General features: G+C 41.4%; 1 protein-coding gene across 2 annotated transcripts; it reads left to right on the forward strand.

Annotated features, from left to right (window-relative positions):
* Positions 1–1,389: 1,389 nt before the first annotated feature.
* On the forward strand, positions 1,390–18,380 carry slain1a (SLAIN motif family, member 1a). 2 transcript variants are annotated; one of them, XM_004081568.4, is made up of 9 exons: positions 1,390–1,885; positions 4,149–4,285; positions 7,455–7,571; positions 8,322–8,432; positions 8,624–8,773; positions 9,776–10,111; positions 11,861–12,049; positions 13,282–13,612; positions 17,588–18,380. In XM_004081568.4, exons 1-9 carry the CDS (start codon positions 1,512–1,514, stop codon positions 17,661–17,663), a joined length of 1,821 nt encoding a protein of 606 aa, XP_004081616.1. In that variant the 5' UTR covers positions 1,390–1,511; the 3' UTR covers positions 17,664–18,380. The 2 variants fall into 2 exon arrangements, with proteins under 2 accessions (XP_004081616.1, XP_011487617.1); XM_011489315.3 differs by lacking the exon at positions 11,861–12,049 and having other exon boundaries at positions 1,391–1,885.
* Positions 18,381–19,077: the final 697 nt, after the last annotated feature.

Raw genomic sequence — 19,077 nt, forward strand, 5'->3', positions numbered from 1 at the left:
TCATGGTTAATCTGAATTTCTAAAGGTATTCCTAAAATACTTGCATAAAGTATAGATCTAAATGGATTAAGAACTGAATATAGAGCTGACCACAATGACGGGAACTGTTAACAGATGAGCAGATGTTTTAATGATCCAAACTTCAAAACAAACTGAACGGAAATTATATGTATGTGAATCAAAGCGAACATAGTTAAAAAAAATCTCCAATAAACAAGATCTGCAATGCTCAGGGATGACCTGATGGTACTAATTGAATTGAATTGAATTGTATTTGTATAGCCCAAATTCACAACAACAGTCGTCTCGATGGGCTTCGTATTGGTAATTGAAAAAGTGGAACATAAAGTCAAAAGGATCATAAATACATAGAATCAATAGGAAAATACTAAATTGAACTAACAAACTTACTAAGCTAAATTGGACATCCATGTCCTTAGACCCTCCTTCGCGGTAAGGAAAAACTCCTAAAAAAACGGATTCCGGAGAAAACAAAGAAACCTCAGGGGTGCCCACATGAAGGAAGGATCCTCCCCCAGGACGGACAGGCGATTTACCAGAACTCTTAGAGAAGAATTAACTTATCTAACGCTACAACTACACATTTAAAGTCCAGCAGACGAGCTTCATCCAGACGGAGTTGGGGGCACAGTCAGGGGCGCGAGTCGAGCCGGAGACAGGATCCACAGTCAGGTGTAGGAGCAGTAGTAGAGGCATACATTTTTGCACACAAATAGTTTTTACGGGCACAAAATGCAAATTTGTGTTCACAAAACTATGTGACCACAAATTAGCATTTTGTGGTCACATAGTAGTGGGAACTGCTCATACTAAAATACTCATTTGTATGCACAAAAAGTTATTAAAATGCTAATTTGTGGCCACAAAATATTATTTTAGGCACAAAATACTAATTCACGGTCACAAACTATTAATTTGAGGGATATTTTAAAATAATCTTTATGTCATTACCAGGGTTCTGTAGAGTAAAAAAATTGAAGTGTCTGACATGTCCTGTAGACATATGTTTTCGTTATCTAAATAGTCATCTTGTGCCCAGTGGTTTATTCCCTATTCCTTTTTTCTTTAGTAGTGATAAATAAATATTTTTAAAAATGAATCAATAACAAAAACATTTTAAACCCCTCTTAACCATTTTCATCACTGCATGCACCCTTGTTCTATGATTTATTTAAAATTATAATGCTGCTCATTAGTTATCTTGAATGTTTTTTATCCAGTTTTCCAAGTATGTTTGCTCCACATCACCATTCCTGACAGACACTTCCTGAGCAGAGGAGTGATGGGAGTTCAGCTCCCCGGCTGCTGACCAATCAGAAGTGGGCTGTGCACCATCGCGCGAGTCCGTGTGGGTTGTAGCTTTAAAAAGGGGGGGGGGGGGTGAATCTGGACACCTTCTCATTTTTGAGCACAACACCCCCGCAGACAGACACACACGGCCAGGCCGTTGCTTCCCGCGCCCCTCCGTCCATCCATGTGCGCGTTCCCAAATGGAGGCAGAGGTGCTGAACCCCCGGAGGACGGCCGCCGACGTAAACGGCAACAGCAGCATCTCCGGCGCGGAGCTGGAGGTGCTGAAGCTCCAGGAGCTGGTCCGCAAATTGGAGAAGCAGAACGAACAATTGCGGAGCCGCGCGAACGCCGTAAACAATTGTCCCGTCGGCCCCCGCTTCCAGACGCCGCCGCCGTTGTGTCTGCTGCGCGCGGCCGCGGCGGACGAGCCGTTCGCCTATTTCCAGCCGAGCTCGGAACCCGCAGACGCCGCGGAGGACGGAGGCGCCACCGCCGGGGCTGCGGAGACGCTTTGGGATGAGCTGGAAGTGTTGGACCTCCAGAAGCTGCCAGTCGGAGAGCCGGACAGCTGGTCTGCATGTCATCTCCTTTAATTCTGCAGAAACAAAAAAACTATCCGTTGTTTTATGAGCGCGCGCATGTTGCACTGTGTTGTTTTTATTTCATGTAATTCTACACTTGAATATTATTGATCACACTATTGATCATCCCTGTGGTGCACAGAAAACGGATAAATCCCTATTTTAGGATAAGGGGCACCTTTTCAGAGCATCTCTGCAAAGCTGAGTGACATTTCTGAGATGAAATTAGAAACAAGGAAGGAGGATCAGGCAGCTCTGCTCCCTGCAGCCCCAGGCAGCCTCACACACTTTGAAGCACATTAGCAGCAGACTCTGAGTTCACAGTAGACGGACGGCTGAAGCATTTCCAGCTTGCTGTGTCTAATGTGATGGTGTTAGAAAAGTAGCACACATCTGAGTGCAGCCCTGATCCGGCAGCCCTGGCTTCACTGCTGCCTTGTATCTTTTTTAACATGACAAGCTGACCCCTTTAAAGTGTGTAATAACACTGTAGCCTACTTGCTGAATCAAAGGTCTGTGCAGCCTGGTTTGTGCCACAGTGACACATCAGTTTTTTTCTATTTCTTCGGTTTAGAATACAATCAGAACAAGAAAATATTTTACAATGTTGCTTTTTACAAATAGCAAAAGCTTTATTTCCTCAATAAGGACGTGCTTCCATGATTAAAGACACAGTCTTGTCGCTCTTGAAGCTATTTTAAGCTGTTTTTTTCAGTTGAAAGTCCCACTCCAATCATCTTTTGATCTATTGTAAACGTGTTCCCAGTAGTCTTTTATGATTATGCCATTTTCAGCCAAATTCAAAAAACGTGTTGTTTTCTAGGACCTATTTTCTGCGTAGCGGCAGAAGTTCATTAGAAATGTACCTCTTTGTTGTGTGCAGGACGTAGGTCCGCCCCCTCTTCCCGTCATCCATCCGCACTCTCTCCTGCTAGCTCACAGCAGTTCAAGTCCTGGCTGGGGGGTCTGAAACCAAATCACCAAATGGGGGCGTTCCTGTGCGGAGTTTGCATGTTCTCCCCGTGCATGCGTGGGTTTTCTGTGGGGACTCCGGTTTCCTCCCACTGTCCAAAAGGTTGAGGTTAATTGGTTTCTCTAAATCTGGGGTGCTCATTACGTCGTTTGGGATCGACCATGTGGTTAAATCGCAGGCCATTGTGGATCAATAACCAAAAAAATAAAACAATGTTTTTTAAAAATCCCTCAACGAATCATCTTCCTCAACCAAGAAGTACGGCACTTGACTGACATGCAGAATAGCCAATCAAACATCCTCTGAGAGATAAGTCTGTTTACGTGCGTGTTTAAAAACACTGAGCACAAATTCTGTCTGCCATTGGAAAGCCACTACCGGCACGCTGCGCGACTCCCCGGCGGAAGACCACTCCGACCCGCAGGAGTATTTATTGTGGCCCAAGTCGCCTCACGTGCCCCGTCTGACCCAGCTGACCTGCCATGCCGCCTGCTGCCGGCTCTACGGCTCCCTCCTGGGGGATCTGAGCCCACTAGGCAGCAGTGTTGTCCAGGAGCACGCGCTTCTCGAGCTTTGTCCACGGACCAGGGGCCGCCGTTCGCTCAGTTCGGTTAACCAGATGCTGAGACCCAATTTGCCTCTCAAACTGTTAGCGCAGAGTAAGCCCTCCCCCACTTCCCATCAACCATCTTTTTACAGTCTCTCCCGCTAGCCCACAGCCCCTCACACCGCCAACCTAGCATTACCAGTGTAACTGTAATGGTGAGAAATACTGGAGCTATGCAGCCGTACCGTTTTCATCCAGAGGTAGTTCAGGGAGCTGGTGACCCAGTAATTGTAGTTTCTACGTCACAAATACAGCCTTTTCAAACTGCTTTCTTTCGTTTGGTCCCGATACACAACTGTCTGAAATAAAGAATCAGTTTTCCCTATATATGTCCTCCATCATTTGAAAAAGTCACAAGGAGATGTAAAAAACACAAATTTTACCTGTCTGTATTTTGCTCAAAGCTATTTTAAAAATGTCTGTACAAAATTCTAAAAATAAAAAAAAAGGAAACGGGTAAGTTGTAAAATGGGATCCAAATGATGTTCAACAACACTGCACACAAATTTTGAACGTTCAGTACTCACGGTACCTTTTTATTGCACTTTTGACAAGAATCCTGAAACTCATTAAGATAATTCATTTGATTTGCACTCAAGCTTCATGATGTTGTGTCTCTGACTTTAACTTGTAGTTCTGACTGTGATTTGTGCTTCTCTTCTTTCTATTTTAGGTTGTATGTGAGTCCTAAAGCTAAGATGCAGAGTGAAAGTGCCCTAAGTCCTCTCCAGTGGTGCAGGCAGGTCCTGGACCACCCTGGGCCTGAAGTGGAACTAGCAAAGATGACTTTCTGCCACAGACTGGATCAAGGTACGAGTCATTTTTAACACAGATTAACAGGATTTCAACATGTTAACATCTGGCTCTCTGCATCATGTGATCTTCAACTAAAACTTCTTCACACCATAGTGTTTCTGGGGCAAATTATAAACGCTCCCTGCTTGCGGTCTAAATACGAGATACCTTCTTTTCCAGAGCGATTATGTCTGTGGTATTGCACTTGGATAAACCCATTTGCACTCTTAGCTTCTCTAGAGTCTTTAACATAAGTTTAATGGGTTTGTAAAACAGTGCCTTGTTGAATGGCTGCCCACTGCTCTCAATGTAAATGAGTGTAATGGGGTTGTAACATTTCAGCCTGTTGTTGTAATTAATTAGCATCAGCCATGAGTGGATGCACTTTGATTGGTCTTTAAAGTAATAGGTACCATAAACTCTTTTATTCAAATGCACATTTTTAAAAGTAAAATCCTCCTGGCTTGAATTTCCAGTTGTGTAGAACCGCTTTCATGTACTGAAACACCACATCATTTTCACCGCCTGCTTTCTTCAAGGTGGGGTATTTGTGTTTGTACCCAGAATGCATTGGAGTTATAATCCATCCACTGCTTTCCTTTTTTTCTCTGGAGTTCCATGTGGAAGGTGTTCTCAGATTGGGTAATTTAGTTTACGTTTGTGAACAAGTGTATCAGTTCATTTGAAACCAACTAAGCAGTCTTTCAACCCACTCAGTGGAATAGTGATAAAGGGTTTGCCCTGAGACTGGAAGGTTGTGAGTTCAAATCCTTGGTCAAGTCATTTCAAAGACTTTAAAAAGGGGGCCCAATCCCTTCATGCTTGACACTCCGCACTAAGGGGTTGGACGGGAGGTAAAACTATCAAATGGTTCCTAAGTTAAAATAACATAGTGTTGTTTTGTAGGATATAGTATCTGCAGAGCAGCAATAGTTCAGATTTGCCTCTGAGTTGTGGGCGGAACCATTGGTGTGGAGCAACCATTGGCTGTACATAAGAGTTCAAAAACAGTCAATGGGAGCAACCCTACCCCCTTTTCCCATCATCCATAACTGAGAGACCCCTTTTAAATACCGTCCTGCTAGCTTACAGCCTCTCAAAACCCCAACCTAACAATGCCTGTGAAACAAAAATGGCGATCAATATTGGGGCTATCCAGCCGTACAGTTCTGAGTCAGATGCTAGGTCAGATGAGGAAAACAAAGACGTTCATGGATCTATTTATCTATCTATCTAAGTGGATGCACCAAAATGGAGCATCAGAAATCAGATCTTTTTCAATCTATTTTTTTTCACCTGTTCCTGATTCACAACAATTAGAATAAAGAAATACTCAGAAATGCTTTTTTAGACTTCATTTTCTTCATATATGTCCTCCATTATCAGAGAAATGCCACAAGAACATGTTAAAAGCACCAAAAACACAATTTTCAGAGTGGGGTTTTAGCTAAGCAACAGAACCCTGACATGTTCAACAACAGTGGGAATGCAAACAGACCAAAGATTGGCAGTGAATCAAGAGAGAAACAAACGTTTTTCATATATTTCTTTACCTTCATTGGTGAGTGTGACCTTCACCAACTAGGATCTTTTTTTGGAGTAATTGGTGCTAAAATAAAGCAGAAAAGTAATCATACAATAACAAGAAACATGATGTGCATTTTGAGTATAAAACAGCCAACACTGAAGCTCCAAAAAGTTGACAAATGTCTTTAAGAAGTGAAAGATGAAGGTGTATAATAGTCAACGGAGTCCTTCTCATTAAGTATGTGAACGCTCATCTTAGTCAGAACCAAACCAGCTGGTTTTGTGAATGCATCACCCCTCCACGGTTGTTTGCTTAACTCGAAGTTAAGCTAAATGAAAACAATACGTTTTTTATGGCATTTTAATAACCCAAACCAAAAACTGAACAGATAGCATCCCTAATTCATTCACCTTCACTCATTTTTCTGGTGATGCCTATCAGCACTACAAAAGGCCCCAGTCCAGAATCGCTGATCTGTCATTTATGTGCCAAGCCTCTTCAGAAATTTGGTTCATGGGATTATGGGGATCTCAGAAATGATCATGTCAGATTTATGTGAACATCATACCCGCTACACTTGTTTGCTGCTGAATAGCACTCGCTGCCAGACCCACTTTTAGATCGTCCATTCCTCCCATGCACGGTTACCATAGAAACCATGCTTCCATCAAATGGATTTTTTGAAGATTTGCTCAATAAGTCTTTATAAAAAATAAAAAATAAACTCCTCTCACTGCGTGATAGGAAATGTAGGAAATGTCACAGTATTGTGTTTCTACTCTGCGGCCTAATAAGGCAGAAGTGTTGGTCCTTGTCCTGTGGGTATGTAGATTTTAAGATTATTTTCCTTCTCTAAAGTTAAGTTCAATAAATTCCATTCATGACAGACCTGAGTGCATTTTTGTGTCCACGTACAGTAGCAAGTTTTTTTCACTAGTGTTTGCATTAGCATCTTCTATTTAATAGTTGGAGGAGAGCTATAAAATGAACAGATAATCCTACTAATATGAACAAACGCACCGTTTTGATATTAGGTCTTAATAGCAGGTCGTAGGTCGTAATTGGGAGCGGCTGTGGGTCAAATAAATATACGCAATTTATGAATACTTGCTATCAAGATGCTTTTTTTAATGATTTGAACTGTGGTAGAAAGAATTAGACCTTATAAAATATGAAATCTGAAATAGATGTTAAAGAAGCAGCAATTTAGCTTTAAAAGCCATAAATTCTGGTTTCTACCATTATGTGACCCATTTTAAGTATCCTATAAAGATTCAATCCGCTTTGCTTTGTAAAGTCTTTAGATTAGGAATATGAAAGCAGTAATACTGTAACCTCCTCAAAAAAGTTAATAGGACTGCAGCTATAATTCCCTTTTTGGGAATGGTTTGTAACCTACATGTCCAATCCCTGCTTAAGATAAGATCCGACCAAAAAAATAAATAAATAAAAGCATCAGTGTTTAGCCCAATATGCTGCTTTTCTAAACCCTGCATCTCTTCTGACCAATCATCTACAAGAGCAATGCTGATCTGTCGGAAGCAGATTAGAGTGATCCGACCGTGCGTCAAACAGTGGGGGTTTGAAGGGGTGTACATGCTTGTTTAATTCAAAAAGACTTCAATCACCCTTTTTCTGCTAACATCTTGTCTCCAGCGAGGCGGAGCCGAGGACTCTCCTCCATCCGTCCCTACAGCTGCATTGAGGGGCTCTCCTCCCTCAGCTTCCCCAACCTGCCTTACACTAAACCTGCTGCACTAACTGAGACCCCAGGTAACTTTGGCTTTGATAAACCATCCATCCATCATTTTTTTTATTTGTTCTGATTAGGATTATAGGGGGAATAATTACTCCACCAGCTGAGGTTCATTATTACTGACCCAGAGAAGGCTCTACTCTTCATTTCTGTCCAACAGCCATGAAACTCTCGAAAATAATTTCAATACTTGTACCATGTGAAAATTCTGTTTGTCTTTACATATCTGGATTTCCATATGACCAACGTTTTTATTCTAATAAACTTCTTCCTTGACTTTAAACCGCCCTATAGGGGTCGCCATCTTCTACATCCTCCTTGTTCACTCCATCCACCCTCGTGTCGTCCTTCCCTACATCCACGGACTTCCTCAATTCAGGCCTCTTTCCTGCATGCTTTTATTTTGAAAGTTGAAGTGTCAAATGTCATTTATGTTAAATCCAACTGCTCTACTTGTCATTTCTGCACTGACTTTTGCCAACAAACCAGATTTCTGTTTTGGGGGGAGGGGAATGGAGGGCTGTTACATCTAGATTTACCAGAATATTCCAGATTACTGCATGAAAATAATCCAGTTTCTTAAATAACCTTGTAGTTTCACTCTCAGATGACAGAGAATTAATTACAGGGAACAGATTATGTGGGTAAACTCTTCAGATTGAGTATGAAACTAACAACTCTGCCTCTTTTTCTGTATTTGACATTGGAAAAAAATCATCATTGCAGACTAAATATTCTCTCCTTTGATTTCTTACTCTTCTTCAAAGCCCCTCTGTTGTCGTCTGGCCAATCATTTCTCCAGCCGACTGTCCTCTCTAGAAGCAGCTGCAGCCTCAGTGACAGAGCGCCCACCTTCTTATCAAGCTCCACACCTCACAGTGAGTTCTCACCATTAACGTCCTCTTTGACCTGTCAGTTTCTGCAGTTTAGTAAAATGCGAGACTCACCATCTGACAGATACTGACTGTGACTGTTCCCCATGAATGTGACATTAGTCTGAACAGCCAGAAGGGTGCAAGGAATGCGGAGCATCGTGGCAGAGATGTGTGTGTCTCCTGTGTTTTCGCAGACACGGGGCGGCGGCATGCCGCCATCACGCCTCAGTCTTCCCTGGACAGTGAAGCGGGTGTGTCAGAGCTGGAGGACGAGTCGATCTCGATGAGCTACAAGCTGCAGGACATGACTGACGTGGAGGTCATGGCTCGTCTACAGGAAGAGAGTGAGTGAACCTAAAGCAGAGCTCTAAGCAAAATGGTCTAAAATTCTTCTTTAAGGTCAATTTATTAACTCCACTATATCGGATTTTTCATTTTTACCAGCAATGTAGTACAAACTATTAAACCTGCTGGATTTAGCTCATTTTTTTAAAAGAATAATCTTGATACAACAATGTCAGACAATCCTACACCTGCACCAGATCTTCTGCTGGAACTGCAACTTTTTGTCCTTTTTTTTTCTTTTTTGTAGCTATATTTGAGAATGGAAGGTTAGGGCTTATTAACTCTGGTGGTGAAGAAGAGGACAGGGGCACAGCAGATGTTCAAGAGGACGAGTTCTGTGTGGGTTTTATGGAGGAAATGAATCAGGCTTTGGAAGATCAGGAGGTTCCTCCAGATGACTGGACAGCAGCAGCTAGTGATCATGGAGAACGGAAGGAAGTGTCTTGGTGAATCATCTGGAATGAAATGACTTATGTAAAGAGTTCCACAAGTGTGATGGGAAGATGGAATGTAAACTTTGAAGAGCTGATGAATGAGGAAAATGTTAGGGAGGTCAGAGTAGGCAGTACAGAATTTGGATATTTTCTTGGATTAAGTTTATCGATTTTTATGAAACTTTCCAATAATAGACCAGGTTTAATACTGACAATCATCCGTTTATAATTTTCAGACATTTTCCTGCCTTTTTATTTTGTTTTTAAACCAAAAATTGTCAAAATGAGCAATGGGGCTGATATTTTCTGAGTAGTTGCATGCTTTCACCAGCAGATGGTGCTGTTCCCTACATCCAGCCTCTGATGCACTGAGACTGGATTAGAATAAGGTTTCCTTCTTGACAAATGTAGATCGTTTAAGATCTGAACAGATGAACTTTAGTATGGAGCTCTTACATTTTAGAAAAACGTATGTATACCAGATAAGAAGAAGAAAAGTAGGACATTCTATAGGAAGTTTCAGCTCATGTTCTCCTCAGAATAAAGTGTTCATCCGTTACCTTGCAGGTCTTCGACAAGACTTTGCCTCTACCTCCTCTACCGCCCCATCCAGCCGCCGCAGATCCAGCTTCTCCTTACAGTCCCTCAGGCGTCACGATTTGGACCTGGAAGAGGAGGATGAAGAGGATGAGAGCTACGACCAGCTCCCTCCGCCTCAGCCTCGACTCTTTCGCACAGGGTCTATGCAGCGGGTCAGCCTGCCCCATTCTCACACCTTCTCCAGCATCAGAGACTGCAGACGCATTTCTGCCACTCCTCATTATTCGCACAGTGGGCTCTCTCAGTTCTCTGGACCCTCCAGTCTGATTACAGAAGCACACACAGCATACAGAAGCAGCACAGGTGGGTGTTTATTGACATCTTTGCCCTTTTTACGCCCAAGAAACCTAAATGTGTTTTAGTGCTTGCAAGCTGCTGTGTTATGTTGGCTTGTTTGTGTTTTTAAATACATTTTTGAAACCTTTGCATGTAGAAAATTCAAAATATATGTTAAATAACTTATAAGCCACACTTCAGGGATGGTAAACCCATCCAAAAATCAAGGTTACAGTCAGTCTAAACAGTAGAAAATATCTGGAATTGACTCTCAAGCATCAATGGGTAACACTGCCACCCAGTGTTAGAAACACAAACTGTGACAAAATAAATCAAAGCATTGAAATTCACTGTTTACCTCAACCGTTTTTTTACTGTTTCACCCCCAAACAGGAAGTACCCACTGGCTCCAAGAAGCCAATATCCCATAGACTTCTACTGATTTTATTACTCAGTCATTCTATTTGTCAGAACAATCATTCTTGCTCCAATCCCCCCCTTTTTTTTTTTTTACATTTTCTTGATAATCCTTATTTTTGTCATGATATTTTTTTTGTAGTGCAAGTTATTCAAGTCATAAACTGACCAATCAGATGCCTTGAATAAAAGCATGTGGTCTCAAATAAAACGTTCACTTGATTGACAGATAGCTCAAGCCCGCTCTCTAGTGGTAGGGGTGTGGCCTTCCAACAAGCTCCTGATTGGTGAAAGCGGTTGACATAGAAATGTTGACTCAGACAAATCACTGTTAACTGACAATTTCTGGCTCCAACATGGCGGCATCCGTATGACGGCTGTATTGACTTTGTGCAGTTGGAACAGGAAGTAAGGCATTTTTTATGGGTGATGTCACTCAGTCCAGTTCTGATATACAGTCAATGGCCTTAATCCTGAATCAGTATCTTTAACCCTTGTGCTGTCTTAGATGACCCCACCCTTACATTGACGTGTTCTCCCTACCATGACAAAGGTGGATAAAGGTGGAAAGATTTCATGTAATCCATGGACACCAGTGAAGATCACAAATCATTGAAGAAAAAAGGTTCAGAGCACTGTCTAGTGGGTCTAGATGACCCAACTCCCAACGGTAAAGTGCCTAGGATAGCACAAGGGTTTTAATGTTACAATGTAAACGTCTTCTCACTAGAGGTGATTACTTTCAATCCTTCAAGTTTTAACAGTAGTAGTAGCAGTTTACTACATGTTTGAAGGAGAAATCACTCTGGGAGACCTTAGACTTGTTTCAACTTTGATCTACTCATAAAAAACGTAGAAATTACAGCTGACGTTTGTACAATGACAGATAGATACACCTTCAGAGGTTTGTTTTTTAACATCAAATGACCTCTCTAAGAGAATTAGTCCCGCATTCTGCTCTTTATAATTGGCCAAGTAAAGTAGTGTGAGGCTGGAAAACACCACTACACTGCTGTTTCCCTCTGCTTCACTTGACATATTCTCTACTTTAGTTCCCATTTATTTAGAAATAAGGTAAATCTTTCTTTTTTTACTTTTTACAAATCATCCTAAAATGGATTTAAAACATTTTCTGAGCTCTATCTTCTCTCCTGCAGTTTTTATTTAGACTTTTCTTATGACATTTTAAATGTACTGTTTAAACATAGGTATTTATCATGCCTAAAAACAAATGAAAAAACAAAGTAAATGCTCCTTAAGTATATTTTTTATGGAAGACAAACATAGCAAACTTCCAGATGTTGAAGTGTTCTTTGTACATTGCATGAGTTGATAAGAATTGTCGATGCTGTTGCACAGACAAGCTACGGAGAAGCATGCCCAACCTGATGCGAGCTCCCAGCATGCCAAGTGTTCCCAGTATTCCCTGCGTGGCCTCCCCTTCCACCCCGCCCTCCCACGGCCCCTCCTCTTTACCAGCGATGCCCTCCATGCGGAGCAGCCAGAGCTTTGACTCCTCCAGCGGCTTCGCACGTCTCCAGTCCTCCAGTAAGAAGTCTGCTGCTTGTTCATGAGTTCCTCAACCCAGCAAAGCTTGTGGTTTGGTTTGGTTTCTTGACAAAATGTGTGGCACTGCTTCCAACATGTCCTCTGTTTTCAAATACAATTTTATATGAAAAATGTTGCTGCAATCCAACTCGGTTACCACAACATGTTTGATGGTCGTCCTCTGATCTATAAATCACAGGTTCAGTTCCCGCCTTGTGTTGAAGTGTCTTTGGGCAAGACACTGAACCCTACATTTGTTCCTGGTGGTTGTAGGTCGGCGTCAGTGTTCGGCAGTGTGTGAATGTGTGTGTGCATGGTTGAATGGGACGTGACTGTACAGTGTTTTGGGCCTTCTAGCTCTATATAAGTATACACCATTTACAATGTAATTTAATTTTTCTGAAATCAGGTGAAAGACTTTTGAGTGACAATCCTGTGAAGTAGACATTCATAGGTGGAAAATCTCCTTTTTCAGTCAGTTTTGATACCTGTAACTTTATAGGTAAGGTCTAAGAGGTCTAAGTTAATAGAGGCCCACCAGGTCTGTTAAAAAATACTCACTATTGTGCTGTCGTGTGCATTTGAAGTCTCACATTGTCAAGTCAAACTTTAAACATTTGTCATTGCAATTTCTCTGTAGCCAACTTCAGCCTTTTTATCTTGAAAATATGCAATTTATGCCCTAATCCTGCGATCTATTACATGCCAGAGATTCAAAAGATTAGAACCGAATCAGATTCCTCTGCATCAATCATTGGGTATTACAGGAAATTAAAAACTGAGGAAGAAGTCATTTTGGGCCATCTATAACCGAGAATAATGCAAACAACAAAAGAAGAAATATATATATATATGTATATATATATATATATATATATGTATATATATATATATATATACAAAGTACACATTGTAAACTTAATGGAATTATTAAAAACATTTATTTAAAAAAATTGAAAACAAAAATCTAAATTTGAAAAAAATAATTTTGTAAAGTTGAAAGAAATATTGAAAATTTGAGAAAAAAAATGTAAATTTAAAACTTGAGTAAAAAGAAAAATGTAAACCCAAAACTGGTACCAAATTAAAAAACCTTTCAATGGAGTGAGACTTTAATAGATAAAGTTTTGTTCTTGTCACAGTTTGAGCTGAACTGGGAGTTGGTAGTGGGGGGGTGAAAGCTATTTCTATGGAACGCCCCCTCCTTCAACATTTGTCTTGCTGTGTTTCAGTTCCGCCTCCAGGCCCGCTCAGCCAGCGAGTCCAGAGTGTGGGGAACTTCCCCACCGCTCCACGGCACCCTTTGAAAGCCACGGCTTACGTCAGCCCCACCGTGCAGCAGGGGCCCGCCCCCACCTGCCTGTCCTCCTCCAGCAGCTTCAACTGCATCAGCAGCGCCACCGCCACGAGTCACCCCCTCAAACCCGGCAGCAGCTTGCTCCCACAGCCGATGAAGGGCAGCTTCATCCAGTCCTCCGCCCCCCGCAGTTCCCTCCCCCGCCCAGCCTCTTTCATCGCAGGTGCACCTCCACGTGCGAGTAAAATCTCACAGCCCACTCGGAGGTAAAGGAAAATAACTTCACACACTACATGTATGTGTTTTATATATATGACATCACGGTTCACAGTTGGTTTGGCAGAGATTTTTACGCTGGATACTCTTCCTGTCACAACTTTATAAAGCCCGGTCCGGGCTGGGGACCGGCACAGGGAGACCCAGACTTGGGCCCCCTTGTGGCTACGTAGTTAGGCAGTGTTGTGAAGGGTCCTGCCCAGGAACTCATACGGGATGAAGCTCATCACGCCCCTGGGAATCGAACCAAATCCTGAGCCATCCAGCTGTAAACTTTTCCCACCTGCAGGACAGGACAAAAAAAACATAGTTTAAGGATATTTTCTGTCATCTGCTTTATCTTTTTGGGGAATTCTGTACTTGCTTTAGGTGTGCTCTTCTGCAGTCAAATCGTCACTTTGGTTGACTTAATCGTCTTTTGTGTTTTTTGGTTCTTGTACTGAAACATTTTGACTGTGTGCCATGTGCCACAAAAACTGAATGTGAGATCAATGAGCACAACCAAAATCTACGCATATGGAGCACCAGATTGTAAAAAAGAAAAAACAAACAATCATTTTAAAGTCCTACACCAATTATCTTTTTATCCATTTTCAAGGTGTTCCTAGTGCTCTTTTAGTTATGATTATTATTATAGCTGCTGCAATTGGAACCAGCCGTCTGCCTGTTTTGGGACAATTATGCTTTCTTTAGGCAAAAATCCAAAAACTTGTTTTGTTGTCTGGGACATAGTTTCTGCAGAGCGGCAGGAGTTCATCAGAAATTAGCCACTGAGCTATGGGAGGGACTGCTAGCATGGAAGTAACCCTCCGCTAACATCCCATCATCCCTTTGTTTACACCCTCTCCTGCTAGCTTACAGTCCTTCATAACCCCAAGCTAACATTAGCGGTGCAACAAAAACAGTGAGCAGTATGGGAGCTTTCCAGCTGCACAGTTTTGAGCCAGTTGGCAGCTCAGACGAGGAAAATGAACACGCTAACGGATCTATTTGTCTACAAGTGGATGCATGGGAATGGAGGGTGCCAGGGAGACTTTGGCTACGTTCACACTGCAGGCTGAAACGACCCAATTCCGAATTTTTTTGCCCCTAAGCGGCCCAATTCCGATCTTTTCATGACAGTCTGAATGACACAGATCCGATCTTTTCAATTGCGACCCAGGCCCCGTGGGTTTGCCGTCCTGATTCCGAATTGAAGCCGTTCTTTTCAATTGCGACCGCCGTCTGACCGGCCAGGCGACTTGATTCCGAACTGTACGTCATCGACACGCAACAAACGTCATCATTTTGCGTTGAAGTAGGCGGGAACGAGAACGTAAACATCAACCATGGTGGATGATGCTGCTGAGATCAGACCGTGGAAGGGAAGCAGGTCACGGATTGGATTAATATTTGGGCTGATCGCTCTTTTAAGGCCAAACTCCAGGGCTCTGATCGCAACTGGGCGGTTTTTGAAAAAATTTCCAGATAAATGGCAGAGCGTGGTGTTGAACCTTTCCCGCGATAACTTTTTTTTCTTTCTCCTTTCCCACCGTGCTCAGAAGCGCAGGGGACCCGAGGCGATCCCCCTCCTCCTCCCTGTTCTGATCCTTAGATTCTCCAGAACGGGTTAATAAAGAGTCCATAGCATTTATTCTGGGGGAAACCTTCTTTTATCAGGGGCGGCTGTGGCGCAGCGGTAGGGCGGTCGACCCATGATCATAAGATTGCAGGTTCGATTCCCGCCTTGCACGCCCATGAGTCGAAGTGTCCTTGGGCAAGACACTGAACCCCACCTTGCCTCTGGTGGTAGGCAGGCGCCTGTGTTTGGCAGCGGAGCCGCCATCAGTGTGTGAATGTGTGAGTGAATGTGTGTGTGACTGGGTGAATGGGTCTGTGACTGTAAAGCGCTTTGTCCTTGTAGGAAGAAAGGCGCTATACAAGTATACAAGTAAACGCCATTTTATTACCGTCATCCGTAACACACAACATGAATGCGCGCACACACTGCCCCCCCCCCCCCCTCCCCCCATTCTCTATCGCGGCACCCGCTTGCACACACACGCGGGCGCGCGGGCCCAACACATACACATTCCTCTTCCACAACAGTGGGTACAGACGATCCCGACTCCATTGCCTTCTTAAAATGAGAAGATTGTAATTGTGCTGCTCCTTCGTGAAAATAAATTTAATATTACAAAAAGAGCTCCGCTTTTGACAACACTGTTGTTGACATCCATTGTTAACGTTTGCTCCGCAAACAACAAGTGACGTCGTTCACCGTTGAGTATTCTTCTGGCTTCTGCGCATGCGGGTCTCGTTTGGGTCGTGTCACGGTCACACTGGAGATCACAAAAGTTCGGATTTACTTGGAAATGTGAACGGTCTAGCAAACAATTCGGATTTTTTCAAAAAATCTGAATTGAGCATTAAGCCCTGCAGTGTGAACGTAGACTTTGGCCCACCCATTTCAGTATCTACGTCACAACGGAGAGCTTTTTCAAGCGGCAGTTTTTTATCTGCTCATTATCCATTGAATAAAGAAATAATCAGAAATGCAATCTTAATCTTGAATCCTTTGATATATGTCCTCCATCGACAGAGAAATGCAACAGGAACATGTTAAAAACACCATTTTCATTGGAGTAGATCTTTAAACAAGTATGTTTAGGCTTTGGATTAAAGGTCAGACCTGGAATTCGTTCTCTGAATGTCAGTAGGAAAAAAGACCCAGAGTTTGAAAGAAGAGCAGCTGATGCTCCTCATTCTGTTTGAGGAAAATTCCTTTTTTTTAACGATTGGCACACAAAAAAAAACCCTCAAAAACTACACATTGATGCATACGTTTGATCAATCTTTTCAATAAGTAATTCAGAACTGGACTGGAGTATTTCATGTTCCTCAAACTATGAAAAATATACTAAATAGTTCGTTGTTTTTGAAAAAAAAACGTTTCCGACTTTTAAACTTATTTAGTATTTAAATCATAAATACTCATTTTTTAAAGGAATTTAGCAAAGATGTAATATAGGGTACATCATGTACGCCACTGTATATAGTGCAATAACCACTTTTCCATGTGCAGATGCATTCCTGATACTACATACAATTTTATAATATTGCAGATTCTTTCATACATTCCATAAACTTCTGTGATATTTAATATATTATAGCAAAACTGACCTCTGTAAGTTTGACACACACTGGCTGATAGATTTCAAGTGTTTATGTTTTCTATTTATAATGAAAACCCAAATTCAGTTTCTCACCAGATTTAAATCCTATTTAAAATAAAGGTAGGAAAATGAATGGCACTCTGAGACTCTTTGACAGAATGAACATGCATAGATGTGAGTACTCTGTTACAGCACACGTTGCATTGAGTGATTGCAGCAATGCAGCTGTGGTTCTGCTGAAGGCATAGGAACCCCTCTACCTTTCTACAGTTTCTACTGTCTCATGTCTTTTCCACATTTTTCCGATCAACGATAATGATAACCACGTCCCATAAACAGGGAATCTGTGCTTTTTGCTCTGAGGGGAGAAACTAAGACCCACTGGAAAATAAACTCCTTGGTTTCTCCTTTTTTCCTCCAGACTCTAGGATCTTGACTTTAACCGGAAATGCCAGATTCAGAACTTCCTTACCAATACACAAGATAAGATTTTAGACAAGACAGCAACAAACTGGGAGCTTCTTTCCACATCGTGCCTTATTGTCCCTCTAATACATTTCCATGAGAGAGTTCCTCAAAATTATTTGCAAGTTATAAAAAAAGATGATTTACTCCCTAGAGATAATGATATACAAGCAGAACATATTTATTTCTGAAAAAGTCTGTTTCGTTTGACAGGATGTGGGGTTCTCCTGCCTCCCTGAAGAAGAAACAGAGCACAACTTTGCAGAAAAACTGAAACTTTGAAGTGAATTTGATGTACAGATGCATGATTTGACCGAAGTTGTTTTTGTTTCTTTCTGGCTGTAGTTTGCTGACTCCTCCAAAGAGCCTGGCTGCCCTGAGCGCCCTGAGGGACGGCAGCTGGAAAGATGGATGCTACTGAGCCCAGACCAGCCACAGTGTGAGGACACTGCAGGGGATCGCACGGACTTTAATGTTGCTGCCAGGAAAGCCCGGAGAGAAAAAAAAAGACTGTTATTGAAATGAAGGGAAGTTTCCTTTACTGAAGGACGAAGAACTGAGGTCCAGCTGGCTGGATCTGCACCATCCTGTTTGTAACTAAGATCAACGCAAAATGACAACTGGCAATACTTTCATAATCATTTTCTAAATTTGAAATAGGTTCTCTGGAATGTTTTTTTTCTGTTGTTGTTGTTTCATCATTGTGAATGCAATTTAATTAAGTGACATATAAAATAAATCTCGTAATAAAAGTTTGTAAAAACAGACATTGCTTTTGCATATGCTTTCAATTATTCCATCTGCTGACTGTTTTTTCTTTTTCTTCATTTTTTCTGCTGAATTCTGATGTTGAATGTGAGGTTAACCTGAAACAGGAAGTGGGATTTCACCTGAGCCTGAGTTAAACTTTGCAGCACTTTGGGTTGAAATGTAAAGAAATGCATTCAAGATCTGCTTTGTTTGTTCCGACAAGGATGCTAAAGAAAACGATATCATATGTATAGTTTCCTTCAATTTGTAACGTTCTTTTGAGCAACATAACAGCTGCAGTCAAATTGCAAACAGCCTCACGCATTTCATGGATGATAGGAAAGTTAAAGAGACAATATTTTTCAAACCAATAAAGCTTTTCAGAGCATTTTGTGTTCTGTCTATGTTATTTTTAGTTATAAAAAGTAAGCTCCATAAGATAACCATGTTTGACCAAAACAAAACGTACAAATATTCTGCACTGAGCCCCATCTATTAGTGATAGTAGCGGTATTATTATTTTTACTGTTATTATTAGTATTTTTTGCTGTACTGGTATTACTGGTATTATTATTAGTAGTAGTAGAAGTAGTTGTTGTAGTTGTACCGATATTATTTTTATTATTACCAATAGTAATAGAAGCAGTAGTAGTGCAGTAGTGTAGTGTGTTACTACAATAATCACATTTTCTTCTTAAAAGTTTAGTCATCTCAAACAAAACCTTTGATTTACATTTTTAGAATTACTTAACACTAATCTTTTTTACTGATTGAAAAATATTTTTTTTTAAAAGAATTATGATTAAGTTGTTCTCCAACAAGCCTAGCTTGGTATGTATAAGCTCTCATGGTGATGAAGTACAAATAAGAGCTATTTTTACACACAAACAATGTTTTAAAACACGTTTAAAGTTGTTGCATAATATCTGCTTGTTAATCTTTAGTTTCTTTTTCATTTTCTTTAGTTGTAAAGTTTGAGTAAATATTTAAACATCAAAGACTGACAGAAACATCCGTTTCTTATTATTTTCAGTACATTTTTATATTATACAAGACAAAATACTAAAATATCATTATTAATACCT

The sequence above is a fragment of the Oryzias latipes genome, chromosome 21 (assembly GCF_053564925.1).
Source record: "Oryzias latipes strain Hd-rR chromosome 21, Olatipes_Hd-rR_3.1".
Taxonomy (NCBI): Eukaryota; Metazoa; Chordata; class Actinopteri; order Beloniformes; family Adrianichthyidae; genus Oryzias; species Oryzias latipes.